At 31.8% G+C, this 12,144-nt stretch overlaps 1 protein-coding gene across 2 annotated transcripts in view; it reads left to right on the top strand.

Moving 5' to 3' along the window:
• twin (CCR4-NOT transcription complex subunit 6-like twin) overlaps window positions 1-12,144 on the top strand; it is a 336,377-nt gene that overhangs the window by 314,301 nt on the left and 9,932 nt on the right. For both annotated transcript variants that reach the window (XM_088257455.1, XM_088257454.1), the window contains exons 4-5: window positions 6,557-6,625; window positions 11,076-11,233. In XM_088257455.1, coding sequence (XP_088113581.1) covers window positions 6,557-6,625; window positions 11,076-11,233 — 227 coding nt within the window. The remainder of the gene's footprint in view (window positions 1-6,556; window positions 6,626-11,075; window positions 11,234-12,144) is intronic.

The raw sequence follows: 12,144 nt of genomic DNA, 5'->3' as shown, positions 1-12,144 counted from the left end.
AAGCGGCGTGATGGTTCATTAGTTAATTATTAAAAAAAAAAAAAGTCAATGAAAATTTCGGGCATTTCAATTTGGAAGGCACCTGGTAAAAATGATTTATTTTTCTCTTATTCTAACTGCATATGTTGTACATGCTTTTTTTATGAATATTTTATTTATAGTGTATACTTAAAATAAATAAAAACATTTTTAATACAAAAGAAAAGAAAAATATTTTCAACTACCGACACCCTTTTTCTTAAAAATGGCACTCTTTTATGTATCACATTAAAAATAATTCGCAAAATTTTCAGTTCTCTACTTATTATTCTTACCTGTCTTCATTGAACATCACACTGTTAACTAAGCTTGTAGATAAGGTATCATTGCGACTTTTATGGCCAGTTATTTCGTAAGCTGTAATAGCTATAAAGGGAGCAAATCCATAACTTTTGGAAGAGCTTTACCATCATAAATGTTTTCTAAAATATATAAATTCATTATGATGGAAATGAGGGAACAAATCTCGCCGAATTATGCTACTGAATTTTAAGCTCATTTTGACGAAGTAATCGACGTTGTACGATAAAAATTGGATTTGAAAAAAATATGTCACACATCGCTCACTCCTTTCAACAACGTCATATATCAAAAATCGTCAATTTTCAGTTGTGCACGTTTTCGGAATCCCCAGAAAATGTACCATATCCCAGCAAAAGCGGCATATTTTTAACATAATATTTACCCGCTACAGGGCAGAAAGTGTTGTTTTTGCATTTTGAAAAAAAGGTATTGTTTTATTATCTTTTTAATATGCTAAATATTTTTCAAATGGAGAAAAAACCTTCAGGATCTGTTGCACAGTAAAAAGCTCAATAAGTGGCTTGATATTTATTTTCAATACATTTTATAATATTCTTAAACTTCAAAAATGATTTCCATAAAATCAAGTTTTTTGAAATATGACGTTGTTGAAAGGAGTGAGCGATATGTGTACTTGAGTGTATTACCATCATAAATCGAATATATTTTGACGAGTCAGGCTACTAACAGTCATTGTACCGGACTAAGCGAGGTATTTCTCTACATGACTCACTTGGAGTCGAACTACTGCAATCACTTTTTTTTTTAAATATTCAGTAATGTATTTTTCATCATATTGTATTAAGGTGCTGCTAAATTAGAGACCTATTTTATATATCGGTAGTGTAAAGGCAAAGGGGTATATCTGTCTCAGACCAAAATTCTCAGACCAAAGAGCAAAAACAAACTTGTCAAATGAAATAACTCATTTGTTCTATGTATTTTTATATGTACATATCTTAATAAAACTAAATAAGTATTGCAACTACAGCTATATCCTTTTGCCAGATTATGGAATACACTATTTTAGACATTCGTGGAACAAACTTAGAAAATGAAAAATTTGATAGATATATACCCCTTTGCACTACACTATCGTTACACTTCCGATATTGGAGAAATATTAATTCCATGAATTGCGACTAAGACTGCATTGACTCAACTGAATTTCGGGAATTTGTTACGAATTTTATGTTAGTCACCGAACTTAATACATTGTTGAGTCGTTCGTTACTCATCCCTATTGTTTTTCTATTGGTCATCGCAATAAGGCCCTTAGAATGTATGGTGTAATCACGTAATGTGAATTCAAAACGTTATAATAATAATAATAATATAAATTTGCATAACTTAAAAAACGCCATTTTCATAAAATACTATCTTAAGGCAATTCTTATTATTTATGTGTATTATTATTATTGCTTTTTTCTTTAATTCTCGTTAAAAAGCAACTTAATGTTCTTTAAATCCAGGTAACATTTGATGTGTTTAGTTTATTATAAACGCCGTGTTCGTATTTTTTTTTTCTTCGAAATGAATATGTGGTTTTGAAAAAAAGACTTATTGAAAGGTTAAGAGATGAAAAATAATTATAAAAAAAAACAAATACATATTTCATATAAATAAAAAATATATATTTCATCTTACCAATAGTGAAATTCTAGTGATTCAAGAACAATGTTTCGAAATTGGATCATATATATAAATGTATAGAACTTCCAAGAATTTGAGTAGCGTGGTTATCAATCATAGGTAAATTTGGTGAATGTTAGACGTGTGTAAAGTGATCACTTAAACCAGCCTATGACGGTCGTAAGCCCCGTAAATGCCCAGACTTCCATATTGCTTTGTTGAATGTTAAAAAATATTATAGAAATATTTTTTCAATACTGTCTAATTTCTGTGCTAATGTGACCCTTCGTTTTTTTCATGGCACCGTGAACAACTGTAGTATTGATTAATGATCAACCTGTAATTATAATCTCAACATCATTCTTATTTTCTCTTTATTTATATTGGGTCTTAAATCATTATTTCTGCCATGAGGTCACCCTTTTTTATATGTATCGTATCTAATATGTACCGTTCGAATATAGTGTATTGATTCATGGATGTTAGAGACTTGAACGAAAACCTACTCCTTGGTTTTCGATGAAGTATGCGTTTTTTGAAGTCGTGACGTTAAAGAATTACGCTTTCTCAGCGGGGCTAGATGGACTCGGGTGATAATGGGACAGACTCGTTGATCCAGAGGATAGAACGACCCGACCAATTGATGGCATTTTGAAGACGAAATTCGAATATAAAACGAATTTTACAAAAATCGAGGACGTTCCATATTTTACTTTGAAGAGCTCATTTTTGCTGGACTTCTTTTCAAGCTCAATTTTTTTAAAATATGTATTGGAACTCGACTTTTTCTTAAAATATGTATTGAACAAATATTTTTACTTATTATTTTTTTACAAAAATGTTAAAAATATTAGTATATAACCACTAAATATTAGTATATATCGGTGAGTATTATAATAATAATATTATTATATATCGGTGAGTGGTTATATACTAGTATTATTAACATTTTACTAAAAAAATAAATAAGTAAAAATGATTAACCACAAAGTAAATGCTTTAAATATTAATAATATTGTAAATATATATTTTTTTTTAAACTTTATTTTCGATATTTTTACAATTCGATAATTTACGATAAATCGCGACTTAATTTTCTTTAAACCCAGGTAATATTTGACGTAATGATTTATTTTAATAAAATGCCGTTTTTGTATTGAAAAAAAGTTTAATATATGGTTTTGTAAAGAAAAGAATTATTGAAAGGTAAGGAGTTAAGAAATATGAAGAAAAAAATGTTTTCAAAACATATTCTATCAAAAAATGCGCCCGGAAACACGTCCGATCCCTAGCGCGGCTGTTCGCGTTCTGAATTTAAACGTTCGAGATCTCAGCCTTAAAATATAATTATTGATTATAGGTGGGATCTAATTGGATTGCTGTTTTATTTAAAGATATTCTTATTATTACATTATAATCATCAGTTTTTTTTAAGATCATTGTTCACAAACGTGTGGGTGTTTATTCCGCCCGTTTTTAGCAATAATCCTTGACTTTTGAAAGTGCATTTTATTCTCGATTTACGTGCATAACCCCCTCGAGCACTTCGTGCGGTTAATTATGTATGAAAAAAGTGTGTTCGGTATAGAGTATCGGGCCCATCCGTTGGATTTCGGACAGAATCACGATGTAAGTTCTTTGACTCGGGGAATTATTATTGAAGACCGAGAAAAGTTACCTGGCGGACAATCCTCGTGACCTCGCGGTCCGTATTTTGGGCGGGTATTGCATATTACGAGATGGTGAGATGTTAAGACAGGACCGCTGTTGAATGTCTTCATTTAGACGGACGTATGTGCTTGGTGTTATGTTCAATTAATGTTTAAAACGACTGTTAGGCAACAGAAAATCGATTGTTAAAAAGAAAGATTCATCATTATAATACACGAGGATATAAAAAAATGCATGTGGAGCCGATAAACACAACTAAGTTAGGAGTAAGTTCCGTGCAATATATTGCATATACCCAAATTAACTAGCTGCCTGACATAGGTTTATAAAATAGAACCCGGTCATGGATCCAAAATGAACTGAAAAAATACTTAATGGAAAGATGTGTTAATAATTACTTATATTTTACCATTTTTTCCTTTAAACATGCTCCTTACCTTATGTTTTTTATATTCCTATTTACCATACCCGTTTATTGTTTTATATTTTGTCCAGTGTTAGTTTTGTTTATTTTTTTTAACTTTCTTACGTTTTTAAGTCTCGTTTACCTTAATCCCGTGTCCCTAAATGAGTAATGGAAATTACTCATCGGGAATATCATATATATGACTAATGTATGTTATATATTTTAAAAACAAAAACAATAGTATGTTTTAAATTGATATGTTTTAAAAACAGCTATTATTGGCTCTCAGGTCACCGTGAATATAACCGAATATAACATGAATATTACTTTTGGAAAATAGTTAACCATGAATATTACCGTCGTGAACGATATGAGCGCTTGTGTACGACACGGAATTTTACCGTCCGGCACGTCAGTTAGCATATAAAACTGATGATTGGCTTGGATTAGCTTGTGCCTTTGTCCATCTTTCTTCGGGTCGGTACTCTTTATCGGTGCGTGACAACACGATGCGCGTAAATTCGATCACGCTAAACTGTCGTAGTCGCTTTCATTTTTCAAAACCGTTCTACCGGACGGTAAAATTCCGTGTAGTGCACAAGCGGCTCATTGGTGATATTTTAGTTTATTTTCATGAGATTTTTTTTACTTCTCCACTTTTTCCACTTTTCCCCCTCGAGAATAAAAACTTTTATTCGATAAGTTGTTCCAGGGGCTTCTTGTACCAGATATTACACCATGAAACTTTTCAAATTTTTTGTCAAAGTTTCGTCCATGTCTCGGGCAACGTTATTACTTTTTTATTCTTCTCATTGAATCTGTGTTATTTATCTTTTCATTTTTGTGCCATATTAAATATAACCTTTCATATAATCGGAGAATAGCTTTTTTCGTCACGTCCCAACTTTCAAGGTTGGATTGATGACTACGAAACCTGTTGTATTACATTATTAATATTTGCCCGAATGAATCAAAACGGTTCGCTTTCCGGTACATTCAATAGATAATTAAATAATAGTTTGATGCATCGATTATCATTAAATGGTAAAAATAGCCATTTATTACAAATTTATTTTTCTTTCGGCTTTTATTTGAGTTAAACACCGTTGATTATTTTCTTGTGCAATTGAATAGGAATCTAAATAATTTTTTTCTTTAAAGACTATTAAAAACTTAGGAAGAAACATAGTATCGTTAACTTTTTATTCATGTTTAGCTTACGACTATAATTTTTTTTAAATATCATTTTTTAAATAAAAACTGACCTGTGATTGCTTGGGTTAAGGGATCACTACATACAATCTGCGACTATCACCGTTGTTTTTAGTGTTTTTCTAAGTAACTTACTAATAATCACGCCGCTTTTCCACAGGGGTAGGGAAGAGAATAGAGCGTCATACCTTTTCTGTCTTTGCAAACATTATTCTGCTCTTCCACATTCATGCATATTCTCAGACATACCCGCCGATTATTTCGACTCCTGACCCAGCCGCTTTCAAGTATTTGACATACCTGATCGTGCATTTTCGTCGGTCTTCCTCTGCTTCTTTTTCCAACTACATTCGCCTCATATTTTTTTATCGTTCTGTCCTCATTCATCCGTTTCACATATCCAAACCATCTCAACACTTGAGTGTTTTTCTTCAATTTGTATACCTACGTAGTATACCACAAACAAGGAAAGTTTCATATTCGAGTTCGAAGCGTCACATAAATAAATATTTCGGCTCTTATTTTCACTACAAGGCGATGATTTGAGCAGTGGTTACTGCGTCTGGCTACCATTCATGAAGTTTTGAGCTCGATTCCAGAAGGATCAAAACGATTTATTATGACCCTTGACTAGTATCCGAGTCGCAAGACTGATCACCTTGTCTTCATGCAATATGTAATTAATGATCAAGTTAACACTTCATCGATTTGCTGCGATGCCATAGACAACATTAGGTTTAAATAATTGTCGGTCAAAGAATAAAAAAATGAGCTCTTTTTATACATATGTACAAAATGTATTGAATTTCTTATATCGCTCACTCCTTTCAAAAACGTCATAAATCAAAAAAATTGATTTTTCAGGAGAACGTTTTTAAAGTTTAAAAATATAATACAATGTATTAAAAATAAATATCAAGCCACTTATTGAACTTTTTACTGTGCAACAGATCTTTTTAGGTAAAACCTGATGGTTTTTTCTCCATTTGAAAAATATTAAGTATATTTAAAAAAATAATTAAACAATACGTTTTCTTCAAAATGCAAAAACAACACTTTCTGTCCTGTAGCAGGTAAATATTAAGTTTAAAATATGCCGCTTTTGCTGGGATATAGTACATTTTCTGGGCATTCCGAAAACATGCACAACTGAAAATTTACGATTTTTGATATATGACGCTGTTGAAAGGAGTGAGCGATATGTACAATATATTGAATTTCTTAGATATTCCCTCAGATGCTGATAGTATTATGAAGTTGTATTTAATTAACTTATTTATTTATTTATTTCAGTAACTGCATCACACCCGCCACAGCGGCCGTGGATTCCGCTCACTAGGCCCAACAGAACAAGACCAACATGTAAGTTTATTATTATTATTATTTATCTACTCTTACATTATCTGACTGTCGCCGTAGCGAGTTGGGTAAACGCTCGACTGCGAAACTGGCGTCGCGGGCTCGATTCTCGCCAATTCCAAAATAAATTCATTAATGATTTTTTTATTTATTTATTTATTCAGGAATTGTACAGCTTTACATTTAAAAAAAGTAAATAATAAAAAACAGTTACATTAATAAAAATAAAGCCAATTACACAATATATTATTTTGAAAAATAAAAAGACTTTGTGTTTTGATCCACTCACATTTTTACTAACCAACTAGTTTCGGCAACAACCTGTCGCCCTCTTCAGGGTTTAATCATAAATTAGTTTAGTCATAAATTAAACCCTGAAGAGGACAACAGGTTGTTGCCGAAACTAGTTGGGTAATAAAAATGTGAGTGTATCAAAATACAAAGTCTTTTTATTTCTCAAAATAACAAATCAATATGATCCACAAAGTTAATGCTTTCAATATTCATAACCAATTACACAATTCCACAATTTTGTCTGGGTCTTTGTAATGAACTTTTCATATCTATCCCGATTATCTCAGTTATCTGCTATATCTTTATCGATTATCTGCAGACAAGCCTCTAAAATTGAAGCTCTGTGAGTTATTCCTTTTCAATAAAACTTTCATTCTAGTAGATTTCGGTTTTAGATTTCGGTCCAGGGAATTTCTTGTTTTAATCGATTTTAAAGTTTGCGACGGATAAATTACATTTCTGTGATGTGATATCAAGGTCAGGGCCGTCTATAGGGACGTGCGACAGGATCGTCCGCACAGGGCTTCACGTTAGAGAAAACAATGGCCAAAATCTTCCGCTTCGTCACCTAAAATTTTAGGTCAAAAATTTTCAGAAAACCTATAAACTTTCTGATGACCTTTTGTCTGGTACTTCGTTGTTTATTTGTCGGCCTCGCAAAAGCTCAGTTGATACATTTGGAAATGACAATTATTTCTGGCTATCGGTCAAAAATCTTAACGCGATCGCCGGTAGATCACGGTAAACGTTTTACATTTCGTATGGTATGTTCTCGTAAATACGAGGATATATTTTATAATCGTTATCTAATACAATAACAACTTTATAATCCCAGAACTCTCAGATTACATTACCTTCTAAGTCGCTGTAATAATACCTTCTTTGTTACATTACGAATCGGCATATTTGCATACGAAATAGGTTCCTTTTTTTTAGTCGAGTGTTTGTGTTCAACTTCGTGGAATTTAATACAAGGTCTGCGTGATTTTATAGCGCTCATTTATCAAAGCGTTGTCAGCGTAAGCGTAGAAACAGACCAGCAGCTTACCTGCTTCAATCTGCCGCAGTTGGCCATTCAGCAGTTTCAATATTCATTTATTCCGCGCACACTCGACCGCAAGACGACTGCAGCTAATCGACTCGACTGCTTAAGGCCTAGATCTCAAGCTTGTCTCAAGCGTTCAAATCAGAATACGCACAGCCGCGCTCAGGGCTGGACGTGTGTTTACGCACATTTTTTTTAAAGAATGTACATTGGATTTTTATTTTGTTTTTTTAGAATACACATTGAAAAATATTTTTTGTAGGTTTTTTTAACTCCTTACCTTTCAATAACTCTTTCCTTTTCAAAAGAAAAAAAATGATTTCGAACAAAACTTTTTTTTATCAATACGAAAACGGTGTTTTAAGAAGAAAATTCAATTACGTCAAATGTTACCTGGGTTTAGAGAAAGTTTGGTTGCGATTTAACGGATACTGGGCCTCAAAGCGCCGGTGTGTGCGGAATGAGATTTTTGTATTGATATAGCATTTCACTCAACTGCGGCAGCTTTAAGTAAAATGCGGTAACCCCGACTGTTTGAAGATGTTAGTCTATATCCGCGCTAAGATTCTTAGAATTTCAAAGATTAATTTATTTTGGAATATAGGTACTTTAATCCAGTTTTGCGGCAGGTTTCTTGAGGATTTTGCTTGTTGGATATTCTCGAGTTTCGCCAAGTAAAAATATTCTCAACGCGTTTTTTTTTTGTTTTACTTTATTTGTTCGGCTTTACATATGAAAAATTATATAGTAAACAATAGTTACATTAACAATAATAAACATTACATTACATTAACAAAAATAGTTACGTTAAAAAAAAAACAATTAAACAATTCCACATTTATGTTATAAAACTATTCGAAAACATTCAGAAATTTAAAAAAGGGTATGGTATAAAATAATAGATTTAGCAGGAAGGAGAAGGAAAAGTAAAAGTTCTTTACAGTAAAAGTTCTGCATTCGCGAGTAATGCTGTCTAGCAGAATGCCGCGAATGTGAAAATCGCGGAAATAGGAGTGAATCTGAATACATGTAATGAGATAAATAATCCTTGACTTACTTTTAAAAAAAATACCAAGTCATTTAGTTTTTTTTACGAATGTTGCTAAAAGCGTGAATACAGAATTCGCGATTAAGGAAAATAAATATTACAATGTTCAATCTTCCTTTGATATTTCCACGATATATTTTAATGTTTTATCTTATACATATATTTATTTTTTTGTTACTTATTTTTTTGTTTGATTTTTTTGTTTGATTTTTTTACTCTCGAAATTTAATGAAATTTACTGTTTTACATTTTTAAAATATCTTTGTATCTGTTATTGACTAAAATTATCGATAATTTGATTGTGAGGTACACAAGCTAGTACGAGTGCGGGTATGCAACCCCGAGTGCATTATCCATTGCTTATATAATTATATTTTACTTTTTTCCATATTGCAGTAATGTCCTTTAAATACATTTTAAGAATAATTTGTGATTTGAAAAAAATTCTGAAATAAGAAGAAAAGAAAAAAAACGTTTTTTTTAACAAGGTTTATGTTTTGTTCTTTATAAATGAGACGTGATATTTGAATCGTACATTTTTATCATAAGCTTGCAGTCCCCGGCCACGTGTTGCTGTGGCTCAATCTGTGTGATTTTAAAAAAAAGAGAAAAAACGAAGCATACATTTCTAATTTGCTTAGAAGCTGTCAAGACGCACACTGTTAGTCGTAAGCAATGTTAAATATTTTTACCAAACGTACATTAACTTTTTTGTTAATATAATAGACCATGGTTAATTCTGTATAATTTATAAAAGAAAATAGAAACATGCAATTCATATAAATTTCTATAAATTGGGAAAAAATATTTAAAGTATGAATATTTTTTAAAACCATAATTTGTTTTTATAATCATTATCACACCATAAATTTAATTGCTTGCAATTATCTATGCATGTTTAATTTTATTACCTGTTTTGATACCATCTCAAATTAAATTTTATTAACATCCAATGTATACATATATGTATTTAATATTTCTGACGTAAATATAATAAAATTATGTTTCCTTGCCATAATCTCCTGCAATTACTAGCCGCCTGCAAGGATGTCTGGGCTATGTAACAAGTTCTACCCAATTAACCAAATAATATATGTTTTCAAAGGTAATCATATGTATGAGTCACTCATATTATGGCGTCTTCAATGGTTGACTTTTATGTAACTTAAGTACATGTTTTATTTATAATCCTCTTTTATGTATGAATAATTAAATTTGTGATGGCATAACTACTCAGCTCTTAATAACGAGTGACACTCTTGATTGTCCCTCTAGAATAAAGGCTACACTGATTGGTGATGTGGCTTACATAAAATAGTTTTGCAAAGTTTTTCTTAAAACACTGCTCAGCAGATCTAGCAACCAAAACCCACTTAACACGTTGGTTATGGTGAAGTTTGTTAATAAAATGTAATTTGATATTAGATCGCATCGAAATAATGTATACAGATTGATAAAATTTTTGTATTTTAGTGAAACCTATTCGCTACACATTGGTACATTATATTCATATTAAAACATTAAGTACGTAATTCCTTCTTTTTTGACTTTGAAATAAGGCCGGCGCGGAAGGTAAAAATACCCTTCCCGTCCTTAAGCATCAATCGACCAATCATGTAGAAATACCATTCCCATCCGAAATGTGTTAAAATAAATAATACAAGATATTCTATGTGTTAAAATAAATTATATTAAGACTATTTTACCATTAATTACATAAAACATTCAATCTTGAGTGTAAGTCCCTCTCCAAGTACAAGAGCTCAGTCTCTTTTTTGGAGAGGCACAGCGAATCTAAAACTATAAGTTTGCCATATGTATAAATGTTTAGAAATTGTATTATGTTGTACTTATAAATGTAACTATATTGAATAAACAAAATAAAAAAATTTAATAAATAAATAAAAAAATATCTAAAATTAGGGTAACGTTGAACAATATAGTAGCTTGTAACTGTCCAGCAAAGGGCCAGTAACTGAAGGTTTACGCTGTTATGATATTAATGCTTTGCTGTAGCAATTGTATGACCTGGATGCAATATGAGTGAACGGTTGTGTTATTGGCAGGTATCTTCACGGTGATGTGTTACAACGTGCTGTGCGACAAGTACGCGACCCGGCAAATGTACGGCTACTGCCCGAGCTGGGCGCTCGAGTGGGAGTACAGGAAGAAGGGCATCCTGGACGAGATCCGGCACTACGCGGCCGACATCATCAGTCTGCAGGTACACTTTTAGCACTATCCAATAATAAAACACTCTCTTTATCATTCATCGTTCACTTTGTGTAATACCACTTTTATTTTTGTGGTATTACTCAAAGTGAACGACAAATGATAAGGAGAGTATTATATTACCATACCACAATGTTAATAATGCTTTTAATATACAAAAAAAAATCTATCCAGTAATCTTGACATATCAAATTGCCAGTGCTTGATAAGAACTCATCTATTCTGCACTTAGACTGAGGGTAGAGACAAATATTTTTTTGTAATAACACATTGTTGTCAGGCAGTTTTTTCATCAACCCAGGGCCTAATTATACTGAGACAGTCTAACGCCCGACCCTCAGTATACTAATCACAAGTAACCGCAAACCCTATTCCGACCTGTATAAATTTTTTTTGACATCTCTTCAGCTCCACCAAAAGTAAGCAAATATAATGCTTATATGCGTCTCCCGGTTTCAGTATGCAAAATACGCTTTTAAGCGTTTCCTGCAAACAATATTTTTACATCTATAAAACTGGGTGCGTGCTGTATAATAAATTGTAAATCTGTAATCTACCTATATTTTGCCAAAGGAAAATATTCAATTTATTTGGATTTTGATATTGTTTCCTATTTAAACTTGAATAAAATATTTGCGCAAATATAAGGATTGTATAGAGGTGAAACATTATGTAGAATTAATTTGTTTAACAAAACAAACAAAAAATGCATATGTAATATGTGTAAATGCCATCAGGCAAACCAAAATAAATCAAATCTATGTATCTTTTTTGCCTTGAAGTTAAAGATCTTTATGTGTTTAATAAGTTTAGTATTCAAATCACATATGACATTGAAAAGTCGCAACGTGTAAGATACTTTCCTGGAAATACCTGCTTTGTGACTCTTGCCGAATGTCCAAT

Source organism: Brachycentrus maculatus, unplaced genomic scaffold (assembly GCF_059751285.1).
Source record: "Brachycentrus maculatus isolate JH-2025_06_01 unplaced genomic scaffold, ASM5975128v1 h1tg000081l, whole genome shotgun sequence".
In the NCBI taxonomy this organism is placed as follows: domain Eukaryota; kingdom Metazoa; phylum Arthropoda; class Insecta; order Trichoptera; family Brachycentridae; genus Brachycentrus; species Brachycentrus maculatus.
This window is presented reverse-complemented; position numbering and strand designations above follow the sequence as displayed.